This window comes from Sinocyclocheilus anshuiensis, unplaced genomic scaffold (genome assembly GCF_001515605.1).
Source record: "Sinocyclocheilus anshuiensis isolate Anshui unplaced genomic scaffold, SAMN03320099.WGS_v1.1 scaffold222, whole genome shotgun sequence".
In the NCBI taxonomy this organism is placed as follows: domain Eukaryota; kingdom Metazoa; phylum Chordata; class Actinopteri; order Cypriniformes; family Cyprinidae; genus Sinocyclocheilus; species Sinocyclocheilus anshuiensis.
In genome coordinates this window covers 280,949-303,474 of record NW_015542408.1, presented here as the reverse complement: position 1 = coordinate 303,474, position 22,526 = coordinate 280,949, and the positions used below count along the sequence as shown (strand labels likewise).

Sequence of the window (22,526 nt, the reverse complement as noted above, 5' to 3'; positions counted from 1 at the left end):
GTGGTCTCAGACTTTGGACACCCCACTGAAGATCTGTTCTGTAGATCCCATGTGTTCATTTTTTATTTTTTTTTGCCATACAAAGTGCTAAACCTGATTGCAACATCCTCCAATAAAAAAATAAAAAAAAACCTGCAATCATAAGAAAGTTTGAGTCAAAACTCTGTGCAGCAAAGCCTCTCCCAGCACATCGATCTCAGAAACAGACCTGAGCTTGAGTTCTCCGTTCTCTTTACCTTCAGAGCAGCCATGGATATTTCAACTACAGCATTGAACACACACAAGAGACTTCATGTTGTTTTGTTTGTAAAGGTTATATTTATCTGTCCGCACTGGTTTCTGCAAGTCTATTATTCATTATGCCCAGGGCTCCGACCCCACCAGAGAATCCATTGTGCCTATTTGTTGACCCGCATGGCCTGGGATGGCCGTTGGCAGTCTCAGACAGTTGTTTCTGCATGATCGCCAAGTTCACCTTATTAGCCGCCAGGAAGTCTCTCATGGAGATCATCTCTCCAGACATCCTGCGTCCATCAGTCTCGCTGTCGTTCACGGCATCTGTGTCTATGGATATGTTGCGAACACGTTTTCGGATATGGGCTGGCATGACTGCATTTCTACGGGGCCGGAGAGACCTCCTGGGGCAGTGACGACATGGTATCTCGAGCTTTTTCAGGAGCCAGTTGAGCACCTGCTTGATAACAATAGAGATGACGTTGAACAGTGAGTAAATGCAGCAAACGCCCATTAAAATAAAGAAGAAATTGCCGATTCGGAAGACGGTTTGGTTTTCGTAGCTGGCCCGCTGGCTGCTGACCATATCCCCGAAACCAATGGTGCTGAATGCCACAAAGCAGAAGTAGAGTGAATCCAAATATCCCCATCCCTCGATTGAGGAATACATGGCCGAAGCACAACAAGAAATGATTATTGCTGCCACGCAAAGGATCAACATCACACAATACACTGAGGGCTTCCATCCTGCAAGACTGTCTTCACGATTTAGCCTCGCGTCTTGTCTGCTGTCGTGAGGTAAAACTCCTTTGCGTCGCCGTTGGACTTCATGGCAGGATTTGAGAACAAAAGCCAACACTGTTATTATTCTCTCCAAGAACAGATTGAAAAATAAAATGGTGGCTGCACAGCCAATGAGGCCATAAAAAATGCAGCAAACGCCCATTAAAATAAAGAAGAAATTGCAGATTCGGAAGACGGTTTGGTTTTCGTAGCTGGCCCGCTGGCTGCTGACCATATCCCCGAAACCAATGGTGCTGAATGCCACAAAGCAGAAGTAGAGTGAATCCAAATATCCCCATCCCTCGATTGAGGAATACATGGCCGAAGCACAACAAGAAATGATTATTGCTGCCACGCAAAGGATCAACATCACACAATACACTGAGGGCTTCCATCCTGCAAGACTGTCTTCACGATTTAGCCTCGCGTCTTGTCTGCTGTCGTGAGGTAAAACTCCTTTGCGTCGCCGTTGGACTTCATGGCAGGATTTGAGAACAAAAGCCAACACTGTTATTATTCTCTCCAAGAACAGATTGAAAAATAAAATGGTGGCGTCACAGCCAATGAGGCCATAAAAGATCAGGAAGATTTTGCCACCGACTGTGGCTGGTGTGGTCATTCCAAACCCTGTGGGAAATATGAGGAAGAAACGGTAATTTATACCCATATATAACGGAATAAACAATATTTGTTTATTGAGCTCAATCGGCCAAAACTATTTTCTTCTTCAAAGCTGGAGAACAAACTGTTGCTACTGGGGACAGATACTGAAACATCTCCCACCTTTCCCTTGTCACTCTGATTGAAATGCAAATAACACGTGGATTGCATTATTCTTCTCATAGATGTTTTCCCCCTGCACATGAAAGCCACCATTGACGGGGACATCATGAAGACAAGCTCATTCTCATCCTCAGCTTAGGTCTGAAGACTTTATCACTGGACATTTCATGAGGTGCTTGATTACAGAGAAATGCAATGAAACCAAACTAAACATCAGTTAATATAAGCTGCAAAGGTCTATGCATGGTTCATCGTTTGGAATACTAACAGTTGTGTGTTTGTGTGGTTGTTGGTTCCCCTTTGGGAAATTTTCTTGGAATTAGTTAGGAATACAGGCATGAGGAACTGGAAAATTCTGTAAACACATCTTTGATTGCATTACCTGCAGGGTTCGATGTAGATAAACAGCATCTTTATTAAGTCTTAGGGAAGACCTCAGTGTCAATATTTACCAATTTGGAATGGTTAGATAAAATGTATAGAAAAGAGAGGGGGACATGTATCAGACTGACTTAACTTGTACAACATCTTTTATAAATTTCAGTTCTTCAGGTGTTAGGTCTAATATTGCACCAAAAGCAAAGTTTTCAAAAGCTGCAAAATTTCTGGTCAAGCCCAATATATTCACTTCAAAATACACACGCAGGCAAAGTGACCTGCATCAATACTTAAATGCCTCACCTAATGTACAATGTAACAATTTGCAGCACTTTATTGTGTTATTGCATGTTTTATATATTTAAACTAAATGTATTAATTTGTAATCATAAAATCCTGACAAAGTGTATTTACACATATATCCACAAATAAATAAATACACAGCAACATGAACACTAAAATGTAACAACACAAGAAAACAGTGACAACACAATTCCTGTGGTTTACCTGCATAAGTCAATAAAGAAATAATAATAATAATAAATAGCTGTATCACATATACTGCAGGTCTAGTTGACACACGGGCTAGGCCTATATGTCAGTAACTATATGGTTTTGAGTCAAAGTCAAATTACATAAACATGTTTTCTCTAACTGTTAGTTTTTAAGGTTGTTTTTAAGTCGGACCTCGCTTTAATTCGATTTTTTTTTGTGTGTGGATTCTATCCTAATTTTTTGCAGTGTTTCAGGTAAACAAGTTAAGATGATAAAACCTCATTCACATACATTCATGCAGGGACAATAAGACAGATTCGACTATTTGAAATATTAGAAATGTAAACAGTTTATTCATTACAATAATTGTTGGCTAAAGCAATGGCTATATCTTTTTCCATCCTATTTCATTAAACTGTTTAGACTTTGCTGAAAGGTTATAACAGACCACTTTTATTGTGAGAATATGCCCCACTATTCAAACAATAAGGTGTCTGGAATAAACTGTATCTACATTGTTTTCCAGGCAAGACTTTAGGCTATATATTCACTGGAAAAGTGTGACTAGCGTGTCTCTCCCTCTCTCTCTCACACACACACACACACACATTAGTATTACCATATTATCATACTATTATTTTTATGTTTGTTGTAAATATGTTGTATATACACATTTTAGATATATACATATAATATACCTAATACATTTAAGAATCTTTCCTAATCTTTTTAGTCAAAATATATTTTGTAATACATAATATAATATATTATAAGTGTCATTCTTACCGATGGTGGAAACGACAGTTCCGACAAAGTAAAAGGCTCCAGTAAAATCCCAGCGTGGTCTGAGGGTGTCCACCCGTATTCCTGCCATGTTCGCCTCTTCATAATGTCTCAAGAACTTCTCCAGATCACTTTTGTTGAGATTGTACTTTTGGCTGAAAAGCTCAAACCTCTGAGCCCACTTTTCCTTCGCCTGCATCTCCTTGTGATGCTCCAGGGCTGAAAAGACCGCGGCTCCGCACAGGAGGTAGAGGATGATGAGGAGCAGCAACATTATGAACCTCGCATTATCTTCATTCACAGGACCACAGCCACAGCAGCACGCACCTCTACATGCCATTATGTGACTACTGCTGGACAGGACTGGTAATAAAGTCTCCACATCTTACATTTAACGGTGGTGGGCATGCAACTGTAAGAAACTTCCTCGTCTTCCATTATTCTTGGGCTGCATGTACACCAAATGCTCATGAGCAATGATGATGAGAGATGCTCATACCATCCTCTGACAATGGGTTTAGTGGCAGCTGAAATCCTGTTAGATGAGATTGTGGGTGGATCTGCTAGTTCAGCTCATCTCATGTGATGCATCTCACTGGGTCTCTTCGAAAAGCCTATAGCCGATCTTATATTCACTTCAGTCTCTGGTACGGCCATCAGGTGGCTGCATGCACAAGCTATGGAAAAGATCTTACAATACTGGATACAAGCTTTATAGTAAGCCTTCAACACCAGTTTACACAGACTAAACTCGCAAGAACTCTCTGGATATATTCACAATGTGCCCTTAAGTTCAGTAGACAAACCTCACAAGAAGCGCACGTTCCTTGTGACTGCACGAAACTCTCGGAACAGACGCATATGGCAAGCCATTTTAACAATTACACTCTAAAACTAAAGTTTTTCTTTCTTTGTTGCTGGTACTTATTTTAATAGTATTACAACTAATAAGAACTTAAATAGCGACTAGTATCTATTTTCCAGTTAATAGGGAACGTTTTTAGAACTTTAGGTAAAGTTTGTGGCAAAGTTCCCTAAAAGTTATAAATAAACTAATTCTAATGGAATGTTTGTTCAAAGTTCTCTGGTCTTTAATAATGTTCTCAAAACGTTTGCACAAAAACATTATTTATACATTCTTAATGGAACTTTTTTCCAGAATCATTTTAGTTGGACATTTTTTAAATGTTACTACTTGTTTCAGAACACTCAGAGGACATTATAAAAGTATTGTGCCCAAAGTGTATGATTGCAGAAAAAATATATGCATTTGTATTGAACATTTATGGAGCAACAGATTTTCTTTGAAAATAAATCATACATGTCGTATATTTTGTTTAAAAATCTTATAAATGTATGAGGTGGCATGGGGTAAAAGGCACACAGTATTGACACAAATACTTTAGCTAAAATAGGCTATTTATTTTTAAAATAATGTCTAAAGCCGGGCACACACTGTGCGATTTTTTAAAAGTCCTTTAGGATTGTACTTGTCAAACTGTAAGAACATGATGATCATGTCACACTGTGGGATCTCAGTTGTTATTAATGTCAGACTGTACGACAGTGAAGACGTGTTAAAAACGGGTGCGTGCAAGAAAACTTGTCCGTAGTTTTACATTATCAACCCACACACGTTAAGTGACTGCGAGCTGCATTGCACGCGGGGCTGAAATGTTGGCTATCATCAAAAGTATATGAACGGCAGAAATACCAGCGTATTTAAGTAAGCAGCACTAAACACCCACATGAAAACAGTGGCGCAACCGGTGTTTATCATAGCAAAGGCAACATATCAGATGAATTCCTAGAGCGGAGGACGGGAGCGTTGGAGTTTATGGCAGTCTCTAGCATTAATTCTGGTCATGGCTTGTCTTGAAAAACGAAGACAGTTTGACGTTCGTCGTAGGAGAAGTCACTCTGCAGGACAGTGTGCCAAATCTTCTGACACTGCCAGAAATACGTCTGAGGTAAAAATTTGATCACAACAGCCATTAATCGGCTGTCGGTGAACATGTCAAACTAACGATCAAAGACTACAGATTTTAGCCTAGGATTATAGGAATCTTTTAGGATTTTCAAAATTTGTCTCAGACGGATCGTGGCCAAAATTGCCCAGTGTGAGCCGGGCTTAAGTTAATACTTGTTCAAAACAATCACTTTAGCAAAGTGTGTACTATTTTCTGCTTATTTTGATTAAAAAAAAATTTGTTCAGTAAATATACTGTCATTAAAATATGTTAATATAAAACATATTTCAAAATACAGAATCAAAATCATTTAAAAAAGTAAAGATTCTGAAAGCACTGAAGGAGATCCCATAATAATTTAATGTAGATTTACAGTAGTAACAACAAATTCTATTTTATTATATGACATGATTAATATCATGTTTTTAAATATAATGGTTTCATGCTAAACATGGTGATTATCTCTAAGATGGACACCCAAAATAATGTATGATATTTACCATCTGAATCTAACCATGTCATGTCAACAAATGGAAAAGTCAGCCTTCTATTATCATGTTAATTATTGTGCCCTTAGCCCCATCAGCAGGGGCACTTTTTACCCAAAATGCCATACATTTACATATTCTTTCGTTATTTAAAAACTGTTGCTTAAATTATCTTTAAAAAAAAAACTGAAAATCATTAAGAAAGACCTTTGTCTCAAAATATGTTCAATAATTTTTTACCAATTCTCATTTTCTACTTAAATCTACATTTTAAAAAACATAAAATATTAGATCAAGCACAGAGTCAAATTTGTGCTGCTGCCTGCGATCACATCAAGGATTAGCCACATTTGCACATGCATCTTGAAAAGCAGATGTTTTGTAAAGTGCTAAGCCGAGTTTTTCTGCCATCTAGTGGTTTAGAAGAAAATAATATCAAAGGCGTATTTAATGTTTGCAAAATTTAAAAATGTAATTAATGTTCCTGGAATTTTCCAATAAAAAAAAAAAACTGTACAATTTGAACTGAGAGAAATAATGTGTTTATAACTTAATGGGAACGTTGGCAAAACTATCTTAGAACATGTTTTTGTTAGCTTGGTTTTAATTTGCTACTACTCCAATTAGTCACTATTACTCACATTCTCATTCCCAACTCGTCACATACTGACGCTTGGTCAGGACCCTTTGGCGTCGCTTTTTGATGCACAGGGTACCCCTTTAGCGTAATTTTTCGACGTGCAGGGTCCTCCGTTGCTTTAAATAAGAAACTCTTGGCGTCAGTGTGCTGACGCGAAAGGCACTGGGAATTTTATCGTCATGATAATATTGCCATTATTGCATATATGTTGGGGTGTGATTTTTCAATGTAAACAGTCACAACTTTTATTTACATTACACTATTTACACGTTTATGAGCACGTAACCCAACCCCTGCCCCATTTGGCAATAAAACACAAGATATAACAGGCAGATACAGCTACAGTCATAATTTATTCAAAAAAATATTAATATTCCAAGTCTTCCGAGGCAAAACAATTGATTTGTGAGAGGAATAGATGTGATCGCCATCTCCTTGTTTACCTGAAGCCAAATGCTATTGGCTCTTGTGTGTCTCATGACCATTTTATATTGTTCAGAAGTGGGTAGGTTTAGTGTAGGGGTGGGGTTAGGTGCTCCAATGAAAGTATACATTTATATAAAATTAGTTTCTATTTTTTTTACAAATGCATGTAAACCATTAGATTAAGGCATACAACTGAAAACAACGGAGGACCCTGCACGTCGAAAAGTGACACTAAAAGGATACCCCTGTGCATCGAAAAATTATGCTTAAGGGGTACCTTGAGCGTCAAAAAGCGATGCCAAGGGGTCCTGACCAAGTGTCAATATGTGACGAGTTGGGAGTGAGAACGTGTTGTCTTTTCACATCAGCAGCGAATGAGCTTGCTGCTCAACATTCAAACACTTGGCTAGTGCTTGCTGTAGCAGTTGCAGCGCACTTCAGAAACACTCCACCTTCCCCAGCCCCACCTGTATAGACGCTATGGGGTGATTTTGTGTATGTTATATATGGGGGTTATTTCATATGTTATATGTGCATCAGCAGTATTTCTTACATGATCACAGCAGAATGTCTGTGGATGTACTGCCAGTAGTAAGCCTCGGTACTTGCTCTGCTGCAGCAGCAGCGCTGCAGATCTATTCCGCCAAGACCAAACACATTAACATTGCCATGTATATTACCACACTAACCTTTCAGAGAGTTGTCATGACAGAAATATTAAAACTAATACTTCTGTCAACTGGACATGGTTATCACCTGAGTCTGATAATGTCAAGATGGACAAAGATCAGACAAATCTGTCTGACTGAAATATCAGTTTATCACTAATTGTGATTTACTCGTCTTTTTAATAAGAGTGATTTGGATCTCTGCCCTATTCAGTCAGGGATTATTGCACCAGTCCCCCATAACAATAATATAGATTTATCACTTCTGTCGCTGTTCTATGTTGCTGATTCTGTCAGTTTATATCCATTAAGTGAAAGGGCAAAGTTGGAATTTTATGAGGGGCATTGTACATCAGCACTTTGGGGAAACACAAATGTCTTGGGAAAGATAAATGTTCCTGAGCCACAGGGCAGGTCATGCCGTGTAACCTGATTTACCCCTGCAGTGGCACGAGGGACAGTGTGCTGTTTATAACCATCTGTGTCAATAAAACACAAGATATAACAGGCAGATACAGCTACAGTCATAATTTATTCAAAAAAATATTAATATTCCAAGTCTTCCGAGGCAAAACAATTGATTTGTGAGAGGAATAGATGTGATCGCCATCTCCTTGTTTACCTGAAGCCAAATGCTATTGGCTCTTGTGTGTCTCATGACCATTTTATATTGTTCAGAAGTGGGTAGGTTTAGTGTAGGGGTGGGGTTAGGTGCTCCAATGAAAGTATACATTTATATAAAATTAGTTTCTATTTTTTTTACAAATGCATGTAAACCATTAGATTAAGGCATACAACTGAAAACAACGGAGGACCCTGCACGTCGAAAAGTGACACTAAAAGGATACCCCTGTGCATCGAAAAATTATGCTTAAGGGGTACCTTGAGCGTCAAAAAGCGATGCCAAGGGGTCCTGACCAAGTGTCAATATGTGACGAGTTGGGAGTGAGAACGTGTTGGTCACTCTTATGCCAACAGTGACAGATTTTGATGTTACTGGTAACAAATAGCTAATTTTGCCTTTTGATTCTTTGCGGATGTGTGTTCTAGTTGTATCACTAAATATTTACTACGTATTCACATTTATACCTTTTCAAAAAGCTACTTATAGCATATACACTGAAAAAAATGATTAATTGAATTTACTAAATTTTTTTAAGGTAAGTGGTTGCAATCAATTTATTTTAGCTACATTTAAATAAATTTTGCTGAAAGTTAGTCAACTCAATTTATTTAAATGTAACTAAAATAAATTGATTGCAACCACTTACCTTTAAAAAAATGGAGTATCATTTTTTCAGTGTATATGTTTTAAATTAAAAGTACCAAATCAATATACACTAATATCAGACATTAGCATGTATTCATCACTAGAAAAAGGGATGTGCCAGAGACACCTGTAATATGCATTAATCAGAACTCGACATAAATGTAGATACTAGTTAGTTTGAAAGAATAAATGTTAAAACAGCTTTCCATATGATGCCTTCATGTCTTGTCATGTCTCTCTTTCTCTCTCTCTATATATACTCTGGAAATAATTGCAAAAATGTCATACCTAGACAAAACTATGAGTTTAATAACATGGGGACAATTATTAGTAATTGCATGGGTTTTAATTGGAATCGTTAACACAGTAGTCACTAATTTGAATGGAAAACACATAATGATCCTCGTGGTTTTGGCCAGACTGCTCTGTTAGGAATTACTCTAATGATCCGAGATCAATACTAAAAGACCTTTTCAGAATGGAGGAGACCTCTCTAACATTTATCTGATCTAAAGTCTAAAGCAGTTTCAACAAATTTCTCACATAGCTGTGCAAGAGAGAGATACATAATTCAGATTGAATATTTAATTTTCATTACAATGTACAATAAAAATTCCACAAGCGACATGCTGTAACTTTTAAGTACAGACGTGCTGGAGAAAAGGTCTAAGTGAACCTTAAAGTAATGCACAGAATCAAATTTTGTTCATTAAAGGAAAAAGAAAAAGGGGCCACAGGGAATTCCTGTATCAAGGTAGAGTTAACTTTTCCAATGTTGCTAGGCAACATGACAATTTCAGGATAAATAGAAAACAGCACCAATTGTTCTTTATTTTGAACACATTCAATATATCACTGATGCTGGGGGCGCAGAGTCCTCCTCAAACACATTACTGCATCACTGTAGCCGGGAATGAAAAAATCTATCCGCCCTTGGAGCTCTCCCCGAAATTCATTTAAGAGGACATGTCCATAATCAAACTTTTAAAAAAGACCAATTTGAGATGTTTTCACCATTTCATTTAGTCCTCTTTTTATCTGAACTCTATTGGTTATACGACAAATCCGGCTCAAAATGGATGTGAAATTTATTTTATTTTTTTTTTTACATATAAATAAATGGTACCAGTTACCTGCTTCTGAGGTTTTTGAATCAAGGAGCAAACATGACTAGGTCAAAGCCACCGACAATGGTTGTTTCACTGAATAAAAACATCATTTGATTGCTATTTTCAACATACATTACTGGATTTCAAAATAAACAAGTTTTTCCACAAGTAGGAGGACATTGCTACTGAAAAATGTATTTAGTTCCAAGGTTTTCCAGTTGTAAAATGGTTGTTTGTTTGGTCTTTTTACAAAATGTTTACAATTAAGGCATAACTAAACATCTCTACAGTTTCTATTATGAAAAAAACCAGGCCTAAAATACAGCATTAAGGGTGCACACTATTATGGTGTACATCTACCATTCACCCAAAAATGAAAATGTTGGCATCATTTACTCACGCTCATGTAGTTCCAAGCCTATATAAGTTTCTTTCTTATGTTGAACACAAAAGAAGATATTTGGAAGAATTTTGAAGAACCAAACAGTTGTTGGTCCCCACTGACTTCCATAGAAAGTCAATGGGAACCAACAACTGTTTGATTACCAGCATTCTTCAAAATATCTTCTATGTTCAACATAAGAAAGAAACTCATACAGGTTTGGAATGACATGAAGGTAAGTAAATGATGACAATTTTCATTTTTGGGTGAACTATTCCTTTAAAGTGTGTCATTACGGTGGCTAAATCCTCATAAGGGTGAACCCGAACAGACCCGAAGCAGAGTCAAATGCCGATGGTCTGATTTCCAAGTTAATTCTGTCTTATGCAGATGATCCCTGCACCTCGAACTTCTCAAGAAGGAACCCATACATTTCCATGAGTGTCTGGGGCTTGAGTGTAAGGAATATTCCAGATCCACGGTTGCTCTGCAAGGAGGAGAAAACACAACTGAAATGCAACAGCATACATTAATGGAAAGCCTGGAGATTTACAGTCTCAGAGTCTGACCTGCTCCAGGCAGAGTTCATGATGCTTTGAGATGATGGAGAATAACGTATTTGCCTTGGGCCAACAAAGATTCCCAGTATGGACAGAAGAGAAGGTTCTGACTTTTCCCTGAAGGCTGACCTGCCTTGAGATATATGCTCACCTGTGGCATAACTACTGGTGTGTGTACTGTATCAGTATGAAGGATCGTACACAAACTGTGCGGTTTACTTAATAATGTATTATAGGATATAGACTTCTAGAAAAGACTGCAGAACAGCAGTATCCATGGTAACCAGCTGACACAACTGGATTCAATTTCAAAACAACCCAGCAGTTAAAATACCTCTAAAAAGCGCATGAAACAAAACAATGTGGTGAAGGAGTCAAATGGTTGATTGTTAAACTGCTTAGATATAATACCTGTGATATGAGAACATTACACTTTAGAACTTACAGAAAAATATAAGCGAGTCAATTATCTCAAAGGAATTCTCACAGATAACTGGGTAAAATACAGAGGCATAGTCAACCGTCAAAAAGCATGTCTTATTTATACATGTATGTGACTCTGGACCACAAACCCAGTCGCTGGGGTATATTTTTTCAGCAATAGCCAAAAATACATTGTATGGGTCAAAATTATAGATTTTTCTTTTATGCCAAAAATCATTAGGACATTACGTAAAGATCATGTTCCATAAAGATATTTTGTAAATTTCCTACTGTAAATATATCAAAACTTAATTTTTGATTAGTAATATGCGCTTTAAAGGCTATTTTCTCAATATTTAGATTTTTCTGCACCCTCAGATTCCAGGTTTTCAAATCCTTGTATCTCTGCCAAATATTGTCCTATCCTAACAAAACCATACATCTATGGAAAGCTTATTTATTCAGCTTTGAGATGGTGTATAAATCTCAATTTCAAAAAATTGACCCTTATGACTGGTTTTGTGGTCCAGGGTCTCATATACATCTAATGAGTAGGTGGTGTAGTACCCAATAAAATTATTTAAAATAAATAGATGCCTTGGGTGTACTTTAATGCATTGCATTATGCAAAAATAAAATAAACAAAAATGTATTCAAAAGTAATACATAACAGTGTTATTTAGTATAATTGAGATACTATATAGTTGTAGTTGATCTTTTGAATTCATTTTTACATTTCTATGTTGTTTTCATTTTAATTTTAGATAAAGTTTTAGCAATTTTGTTGTGTTTCTGTCATTTTTATTATTTTTAAAAAATGTCTATATAATTTTATTTTTCTTTACAGTTTTACTTTTAGTATATCAAGTTGAACCAAATGAACAATTGGTGCAGGATGAATTATGCATTAAAATTTAATACTTAAAGTTAGGGGTTTGTTCATATCCCTAAGCCCGAGTATGAGCAATAGCAATAACAATGATTGCCTTTGCAAGAACTACAAAATTATTTAATTAGCGCAATAATTTCAAGAACTTTCAATAATGACAGTTTTTTCATCTAATAGCAGGAACACAGCAGTAGGGCTACACAAACATTCACATCCAGGCTTAATTGTTGCCTGGAACTGCAGCAATATACGTGAAGAGGAAGTGAAGCAAAACTAATCATCATAACCATCTACGGTTTGTCTTTTTGCCAGAAGGGGTGCAATTTACCAAAATGATTACTGAAAATAAACAAGAATGACACACTTCTGACCTGATCTTTTCTTGCACATTAAAAAAGCATTCATAAAGAACAACTTAATTTTTTTTTTTTGGAAGGAAGTGTTCTCCTAAAATGAAAATTATTATAAACTTACTTCACAGCTGTGGTCACTTTCATTGTATGGAAAATTGAAGCTTGAACGATCTGGGTACATAGATGACAGAATTTAGTTTTTTGGGTGAACTATTACTTTAATGGTGTTTGCACATGAGAGGATCTTAAGCAGCACTCAACGGTCTCCTCACTGAATTAAAGAACTAGACTCAAGTAGCTACTGAGCAGCGGTCCATTCTAATTCACAATAGCTGGTCCCTTTTTAGTCGTGAGCCCAGACTGAGCCTGTTTGAAGAGTAGAGAGTGATGAGAAGTTCTGAGCTGATTTTAGAGGGATATGAAACTATCCTTTTCTCATCACTGAGCAGAAGCAGCAGCAACAGTCAGGTCAGAAATAGAAATGTATTACGTTTGTCTTAATATAGAGGTGCAGGTACTCTTTGAGGTGTACATTTGAGTGTGTGACTGGGTTCGGTCTGTATTAATATCACAGGTGTTGACAGCAGGGGTTCAGATGAAATGAACTGTGAGAGTGAGCATGACGGATGCTCTTATTAAAGAAACCATAAACACTAACATATCGCCTCCCCATAAGAGAAGTCATATTTTAAAAACTCCTTTCAGACATAAAATAATACTCTAAGAAACACTTTACAATTAATACATTTACTCATCCTTTAAAATGACAAAAGAATCACATTAAAAACATACCTGGGTCACATTCCACTCCAAAAAAACAAAACAAACAAAAAAATCATACTTTGCTTGATATAATTGATTGTATAATTTAATGTATAAGAAGGTTTTACTTTTGAGTTTTTTTTATTTCAACAGTGATTTATAATATTTTTATTTAAATCAGAAAAAAACAATACAACTATACTATGATAATATATAGATAATACATATATAGATAAAACATTTAAATAATTATTTTTGGAATTGAAATAATGAGAATGAGCCTTTTTTGCATTACAATAATGAGTATTAGGGTCAAAATATTCTTATGAAAATTGCATTATAAATATGTCACAGTGCAAAAAAACCTTAATGGTCCTAAAATAAGCCTAATTTTTCTTAAAAAAACATAACCTCTTATTTTTATTTTTATTTTGGGGTGAAGTATGACCTGATTGTCATCTTAGTAAGTTCTCAAAAGTTTTTTCCTACAGTATATGAGAAACAGCTGTTTTTCCAAACCGTTCGATTCTATTTTTTTTTTAAAAACGGATTAGTTTGGAAAATTCAAAATGATTAATTACAAAGTACTATTAATTCAACCCCATGCTGGTGCTCTGGCAAGCAGAGCATCTGACAGAAATAACACTCGAGACAATATTACTTGCTATATGCAAAAACAAAATCAAGTGCAAAAAGAAAGTCTCTTTACCTGAACATTTTCATGTATTTCCTTTTGTGTGAAGAAGGTCAAGTATGGAAGAGCTGTTGCCATGGTGCATGCAGAGAAGTTTGCAATTGCACATTTGCTTTGTAAAGCCCAGGGTTATCTGTCTGTTTCCTAAAAGCTTTAATTATAGGTCTTAAATGGCCTTCTGGGTATTATGTAGTCTGCCGTATAGTGGGGGATGCACAATAGTAAAGCTTTGGGCGACTTGAAGAGGCAGAAACGCTTGTGTGACTCCATAGCAGTTAATTGTTACACACAGTCATGTACAGTAAACAAATGACATTGGAACAGATCCAGTGGGAAACTGAATATCACACGAATGAGTATCAACAAGGACAGTGACACGATGCATTTGATTTGATTGGATAAGCAATCATGTGTAGGAAATGAAGTGCCTCTATTAAGCATTTGCGCACTGATAGCAGAGGCGAGATACTACGAAAGGCCTTGGTGGAAATAACTTTCATCTGAGCTTTCAATGAGTGCTGTCTGTCCTGGCCGTGACCCTTTGAGTGGACCACCACTTGCACTCATTTCAGAACACTAAAATAAGCTTAACTTATTGTCTATTACAAAAAGTACATTCAAAAATAAATAAATAATAATACAAATAATTTAGTCTGACATGAATGCAATTCAGGCCAAGCTGAGAGACACTCCTCAAACAGTATGTCATCATTTTGGAGTTGCATTTGAACCTAATTTGTGTACAAATGCATGGCAGTCTGATTAAATATAGGTAAAAATATGTTAAAATCAAAAGTATAAATTTAAATTAAATATAAATGATATATAACTATAAATTACATATAAATTCTGTGCAAATACTGTTTAAAGTATACACTAGTTAAAAAATTTGGGGTTGGTAAGATTTTTTTAAATGTATGTGAAAGAAGTCTTATATGTTTACCAAGGCTGCATTTATCTGATAACAAATACCGTAAAAATAGTAATACTGTCAATATTATTTCTTTCTTTATGTTTTACTGCCATATCAGCAACAATGGCTATATTCATTGCAATATTAACAGTATAATTTCAATACATCATTTAGAATAATCCCTATACAAAAACATACAAGTTCAAATATTATTACAATTTAAGATAGTTGTTTTCAATTTAAAATAACTGTTTAAAGGCAATTTACTCCTGTGATGGAAAAGCTGAATTTTCAGCAATTCTTTCAGAAATCATTATTTTAATATTCTGATTTGGTGCTCAAGAAACAATAATCAATATCAATCTTGAAAATAGTTACAGCTTAATATTTTTGTAGGATTATTGATGAATTGTAAGTTCAAAAGAACAGCATTTATTCAAAATAGAAATCTTTTGTAACATCATAAATGCCTTTACTGTCACTTTAGATCAATTTAATGCATCTTTGCAAAATAAAAGTATTAATTTCTAAAAAAATAAAATAAAAAAATAAAGGAACTGACCCCAAACTTTTGAATGGTAGTATATATCCTAATACAATATATGTGACCCTGGACCACAAAACCAGTCATAATTAACACAGGTATATTTGTAGCAACAGCCAACAATACATTGTATGGGTCAAAATTATCGATTTTTCTTTTATGCCAAAAATCATTAGGATATTAAGTAAAGATCGTGTTCCATGAAGATATTTTGTAAGTTGCCTACCATAAATATATCAAAACTAAATTTTTGATTAGTAATATGCATTGCTAAGAACTTCATTTGGACAACTTTAAAGGTGATTTTCCTCAATATTTAGATTTTTTTGCACCCTCAGATTCCAGATTTTCAAATAGTTGTATCTCAGCTAAATATTGTCATATCTTAACAAACTATACATCAATGGAAAGGTTATTAATATAAAGGTTATTCAGCTTTCAGATGATGTATAAATCTCAATTTCAAAAAACTGACCCTTATGACTGGTTTTGTGGTCCAGCGTCACATATAATGTAATATTCCAAACACAGACAAAAAGATTCACTGATAGAGTGCTAAAACATAATTTACTGCTAAAAGCACATTGAAACCACGTTGATGTATCATAATCAGTGCAGAAGCCCCAGCTTACCAAACATTCTGAGAAGACCACCCATTTTTATCCTGATCTGCAGGCCACACCCACTCATCCCACTTCATGGCTGAAGCCTCTGTTATCAAAAGACCTACGCTGCTATGGCAACCACAGAGTGCTTCTGCCTCAGTTCATAAACTGATGACACCCTTGGTTTCAATAGTACCATCGATTGCTGCCTCTATTTTCTCACCATGATTAAAGGTCGTCAAACTGATGTGTCAGGGGCAGGGCTCATAGCGCTGGTATTTTCATTTACTAAGAATGTGGCGTCGATGACAGTTGGATTTTCTCTGCAATTATAGGGCTGAACAATCAAACGGTCTTTGACAGAGACTAACATAAGTACTAGTGATTCCTGACGTTATCAGTAGCATGTCAACATAATGGATACCCCAAAACAGAATCAAATAATCTCAAAACAAAGCAAAATTTGAAGAAAAAAAAAGTCTGGCTAATATGCTCTATTTTTAACATCAGGTGCTTTATTTTTCTCTGCAAAACTTCTGTACCTAAGACTATAATTCAAAACCTGTCATTTCAAGTTTGCCCCGCAAGTCATGGTTAAATATCATGACACTTCCAACAAAGGAATGACATTTCTTACACCCTTTCCTATGAGCTTGGGTTAAAAAAATGGAGATAAGTATAAAATGACATACAGTACTGTGCTTTCCCTAGAACTGGATTTGGACTTTCATAAAACAATTTCATAAATATAAATCCTAAAAAAATATAATAAAAAAAATGACAACATTTTCGATGTTTTAACACCAATTCATCACACAATTAATGTGAAATCGCTTTTTCTTTTGACAGCATCCGTTGAATGCAAAAATGGTGATATATCCCTGTGAGCCTACTGCCTCTGAATCTGTGCATTTGCACAAAAACCACAAAACACAGTAATTACCCAGCAGATGATAATGAGTTAATTTAGTGTCATCAGCAAGTCCTGCAGGCTATAGTTTGTGTTCATCTGCAATTATGCTGTCAGTCAAAACAATGCAGAATTTTACTAAACAGCCATATACTTGACTCATGACCAAAACACTTATTTACATAAAATGGCAGGCTTCTCGTTTATACATATTGGCTTACAGGAAGCTGACATATAGCATCCTTTTTCTTCTTGCATACATACATACATACACATACATACATACATTCATTCATTTATTTGAAATAGAAATCTTTTTAAATAATAAATTATAAATATGTTAATTTAGTGTCATCAGCAAGTCCTGCAGGCTATAGTTTGTGTTCATCTGCAATTATGCTGTCAGTCAAAACAATGCAGAATTTTACTAAACAGCCATATACTTGACTCATGACCAAAACACTTATTTACATAAAATGGCAGGCTTCTCGTTTATACATATTGGCTTACAGGAAGCTGACATGTAGCATCCTTTTTCTTCTTGCATACATACATACATACACATACATACATACATTCATTCATTTATTTGAAATAGAAATCTTATTAAATAATAAATTTGAATAAAAAGTTAAAAAGAAGAGCATTTATTTAAAATAGAAATCTTTTCTAACAATATACACTACAGTTCAACAGTTTGGGGTCAGTAAATTTTTATTCTTTCTTTTTTTTTTTTTAAAGAAATTAAAACTTTTATTCAGCAAGGATGTGTTAAATTGTTAAGAAGCGATAGCAAAGATTTATATTGTTAGAAAAGATTTATATTTTGAATAAATGCTGTTTTTTATTCATCAAAGAATCCTGAAAAAAGTATCGCAGTTTCCAAAAAAAATATTTGGCAGCACAACTGTTGCCAACTTTGATAATTCTAATAATAAATCAGCATATTAGAATGATTTCTTAAGGATCATGTGACACTTTATACTGGAGTAATGGCTAGCTAGCTAGACTAATGAGTATCAATTAATTTTTTGTTTTTTATTTGTATTTTTTTGATAAATGCTTTATTAAATGAGAACATGAGAGAATTTGGGTGGCAGTAAATGTCATGTTTCCTCATTATTAATCTCATTGGATGGCTCAGAGCACACCACTGTGCAGGAAATGAAATGGCCATTAATTGTGTCATGCACACCCCTTGTGTTTCACTGCTGTTAGCAATTACAATACACACTTTGCCATCACGAATAGCTGTCTTTGAACACCTTGCTCATCACATACAGTAATGTACACTCAAGAAACACACTTATTCATTATACGAAAGGCTGCTATAATTAAGAGAGCAAATTAAGACACTCGTACAGTATCAAAATATTTTATTTATTTAGCCTGTATACTGGCCTGCACTGCTAGCTTTCATTTAGGCTTTTGCATTGTGCAATTAATATCTACAGAGTGTTTCCTCAGCAATCATTTGAACTCTGAAATTCAAAGTAAAGGTTAACCTTTCCTCAAGCGATGATTCAGTGTACTTTTTACGCATTAAAAGCAAACCTTTAAACTTTGATGCAAATGCCTCATTGAAGTGTAAATCTGTCATTTTAAATATGTGTGGTTGTTCAGAGTTCAGAAGAGCATCTCAGACATTTTAATGTAGGTTGGAACTACAATGAATCTTAGTCGAGTTACTTTTGGGGAATGACGCAATGTTCAGTCTCACCTTTGCTTGAGTAATGCTGAGGTGGGAGGTCAAAAGGCACTGGGAAGCCTTTGGATGAGCTGGAGGCCGGAAACACATTCTTCTCCACAGGAAATGTGCTCATATTCTACACAGACAAAGAGAAAGCACATGTATTAATGCTCAGTAGGGATGTGCAAATCTGTTTATGTTCAAAATCAACCAGTCTGATATTCAACATATAAATAAGCTAAAATATAAATTACTTATTGCACAAACTTATAGTGCACTTATTGCACTGTTCACACACAAAAATGATTAACAGCAACACTGCAAGAGAGGCTGCATCTCAGAATAATTTTTAACTGCAGAGAAAGCATTATTTATTATTTTAAATAAATAATCACTAATTGGCCAGTTGATTGTCAGATGACTAGTTGACTATCCTGCTCATCTCTAATTCCAAAAGATTTAGTTAAGAATTAACTAGCATCCTACAAAAAGTTTTCACACAAATAAATAATTATATGCACAATAATAATAATAACAACTCTGAAATATATGACAAAAAAAATAAAACAGTATTTTCATAAAAAGAACCAGTGGATTATTCACATTGTTCAAAAAAGACTGGGAACATGTAAAAAAAAAAAAAAAGGCTCAAACTCATTGAAAGACCCATTTATTTTAACCTCAAATCAATAGACCTTAAAGGGTTAGTTCACCCAATAATGAAAATTAGGCTGTGTTTTACTCACCCCAGAGCCATCCTAGGTGTATATGAATCTCTTCTTTCAGACGAATCCAGTCGGAGTTACATAAAAAATTGTCTTTGATCTTTCAAGCTGGTTAATGCCACTCAGCGGGTGTTGCAGTGCAACAGCGGGTTTTGCAGTGCAGTTGCAGTACATAAAAGTGATTATTACGTTTTGAATATGGATATTTTTCTTACAAAAACACAGCCTAATTTTCATTTTTGGGTGAACTAACCCTTTAAGATATGCCATGACTGCCATGATGGAGACAACACGGGACAAAAGTGCTTGTCTAGCTCTGAAAACATGTGCATTTATTCATCCTGTTTTCTGTGGAAAAAGCCAGAGGGGAGCAGGGCTGTTCTGAGGGAAGCTAAACTCTCATTTGTGTGGTGGGCTTGATGATGGAGGGGGCTGGATAGATTTAAAGGGCAGTGGGGAATATATCACTCAGACAGCTAAAGCTTTCACAAAACCCAGAGAGATGCAGCAGATGCAAGCACACGCAAACACTGTCCTGCTATCTGTGAAGAAAAAACAGGAAGCGACCTAGAAACTCAATATAAAAAGTTAGAAACAGTTAATTCTGAATATGGAAGGCATTTGGGAAAGTTTAGAAAGCTTTTTTACATACATTTACAATTACATTTAATCATTTAGCAGATGTTTTTATCAAAAGCAACTTACAAATGAGGACAATGGAAGCAATCTAACCAGCATTTAGGACTGTTAACCACTGAGATTAATTACATGTAATAACTGCCTTCCTCTAAACTCCCTCTTTCTAAAGGCCACTTTACCCTGATGCAAGACCGCCAACAGTCATCCACGTTATATACTATATAGTGGTGGCCAAAATTATTAGAACACCAGCTAAAAAATGGTTTTAAATCAGTTATTTCTATCTTTTGCTGTAGTGTGTTAGTAGGAAATATCAGTTTACATTTTCAAACATTCATTTTGCCATTAATTGTAATAATCCAGTGAGATTTTTGTTTGCACAAGGAGTCTGACAACAGCCAGTGCTCCACACAGAGATCTGATCTCATCATCATCCTCCAGTCTGTCTGGAATGACATGAAAAAAACAGAACAAACTGAGACAGACTAAATCCAGAAGAACTGTGGCAACATCTCCAAGATGCTTCAAGAGACCTACCTGCAAAGCTACCTGAAAAACTATGCGCAAGTGCACCTAGGGCAAAAGCTGCTTTAAACACAAAGGATGGTTACACCAAATGTTGATTTAATTTAGTTAATAGAAGTTAATTGGTAAAGAAATCTATTTATGACATTATTTTTGACAGAATCCTCAATTTACAGCCTTTTTACTCAAGTGCCTAAAATCTTTAACAGTACTGTAGCTTTAAAAAAAAAAAAAAAAAAAACTCCCTAATAACCTTCAAACTTCTAGTTAAATCTCAGCTGTCACAAGTAATACTGATAAATTGTGTTGTTGTAACTAATAAACGCGTCTTAGTGGTTGAGCAGAGGCATCATTGAGGTTAATGTGGTCTGGAGTAACATGAGGGTGAGTCAATAATTGAGCAATTTATCTGAATTTCTGCTCAATCAGCAGCAGACAGACATATTGACAGAGTTCAAGCATATTTATTTGTTGTAACACTAGCAAAAACATCACATTTCTCATTATTAACTTCACTGGTTCTTATGTTTTTCACTAGCATCTTCATGTCTATTGAACTCAGCTGTTCTGTTGTTTAGCCACAGCTGCTTTTGGTTGCAGTTAAAACAAGTAGCTAGCCAACTGGGTGGTTCAAGAGGATGCCAAAGAGTAAATATCCAATTGGGTCAGAGCTTAAGTGGTAAACCAGGAATTTTAGGGGTTGATGTCTAAAACAGATAATAATTTAATCCAACAGTTCGTAAAAGCAAATACAAAACAAAAAAGAATTCACTAAACAGAACACCATGAATCCATATACAATGAGACTGAAAAGTGAAAAACATAATTTCTGCTAAAACCTATTTAAAGGAATAGTTCACCCCAAAATGAAAATTCTGTCATCATTTACTCACAATCATGTCGTTCCAAACCTGTATAAATTTCTTTCTTATGCTGAACACAAAAGAAGATATTTTGAAGAATTTTGTAGAACCAAAAGTTGTTGGTCTCCGTTGACTTCCATAGTAGGGAAAGAAATACTATGATAGTCAATGAGGACCATCAACTGTTTTATTACCAGCATTCTTCAAAATATCTTCTTTTATGTTTAACATAAGAAAGAAACTCATACAGGCTTGGAACGACATGAGGGTGAATAAATGATGACAACATTTTAATTTTGAAGGTGAATTATTCCTTAATTTTTAGTTTCAATTCAGTGCATCTCTATATTATTGCATGTTATACTGAACACTCATTTTTTTCTACATTTCTGTAATGGCCTTGACTGCTTGGAGGAGCTAGTGATGAGCAATATACAGGTGCATCTCAATAAATTAGAATGTCATGGAAAAGTTCATTTATTTCAGTAATTCAACTCAAACTGTGAAACTCGTGTATTAAATAAATTCAATGCACACAGACTGAAGTAGTTTAAGTCTTTGGTTCTTTTAATTGTGATGATTTTGGCTCACATTTAACAAAAACCCACCAATTCACTATCTCAACAAATTAGAATACTTCATAAGACCAATTAAAAAATTTTTTTTAGTGAATTGTTGGCCTTCTGTAAGACTTAAACTACTGAAATAAATGAACTTTTCCACGACATTCTAATTTATTGAGATACACCTGTACATGAATACTAAATCAGAACAATTGACAAAATTATGAAATCCTATATTTAAAAAAAGCATGACTCATCAACTGCGTCTCACTTCAGGAACATGCTTTTTTAAGTCGAATAGCTTTGTTGGTGGTAAAGAGGACAAGGGTGAGTTTGGCTCACAAGTAACCACTGGTTCTGATTGGTGTATGGCAGGGGTAGGCAAGTTCGGTCCTAGAGAGCCGCAGTCCTGCAGAGTTCAGCTCCAACCCTGAAAACAAAACTCACCTGCCTATAGCC

The 22,526-nt window shown here is 35.4% G+C and overlaps 2 protein-coding genes across 3 annotated transcripts in view; both read right to left on the bottom strand.

The window, feature by feature from the left end:
* Nucleotides 1-319: 319 nt before the first annotated feature.
* On the bottom strand, nucleotides 320-3,796 carry LOC107693081 (potassium channel subfamily K member 13-like). Its single transcript, XM_016492325.1, has 3 exons — nucleotides 3,460-3,796; nucleotides 1,423-1,644; nucleotides 320-1,014 (listed from the first exon to the last, which is right to left on the bottom strand). The coding sequence occupies exons 1-3, from the start codon at nucleotides 3,794-3,796 to the stop codon at nucleotides 320-322; spliced, it is 1,254 nt and encodes a 417-aa protein (XP_016347811.1).
* A 6,855-nt stretch (nucleotides 3,797-10,651) lies between these two features.
* Nucleotides 10,652-22,526, bottom strand: part of LOC107693109 (tyrosyl-DNA phosphodiesterase 1-like) — a 28,389-nt gene continuing 16,514 nt past the window's right edge. For both annotated transcript variants that reach the window (XM_016492363.1, XM_016492362.1), the window contains exons 15-16: nucleotides 18,783-18,888; nucleotides 10,652-10,896 (exon numbers count right to left, since the gene is read on the bottom strand). In XM_016492363.1, coding sequence (XP_016347849.1) covers nucleotides 10,823-10,896; nucleotides 18,783-18,888 — 180 coding nt within the window. In that variant the 3' untranslated portion in view covers nucleotides 10,652-10,822. The remainder of the gene's footprint in view (nucleotides 10,897-18,782; nucleotides 18,889-22,526) is intronic.

What these genes read in the sequence shown, in the direction of transcription:
- LOC107693081 (XM_016492325.1), bottom strand. Translation starts at nt 3,796, where the DNA reads ATGGCATGTAGAGGTGCGTGCTGCTGTGGCTGTGGTCCTGTGAATGAA. An exon ending in AACTGTCGTTTCCACCATCG is followed by an intron (nt 1,645 to 3,459) that starts GTAAGAATGACA and finishes TATTTCCCACAG; the next exon opens with GGTTTGGAATGACCACACCA. An exon ending in GAGGCTAAATCGTGAAGACA is followed by an intron (nt 1,015 to 1,422) that starts GTCTTGCAGGAT and finishes ACAGCAGACAAG; the next exon opens with ACGCGAGGCTAAATCGTGAA.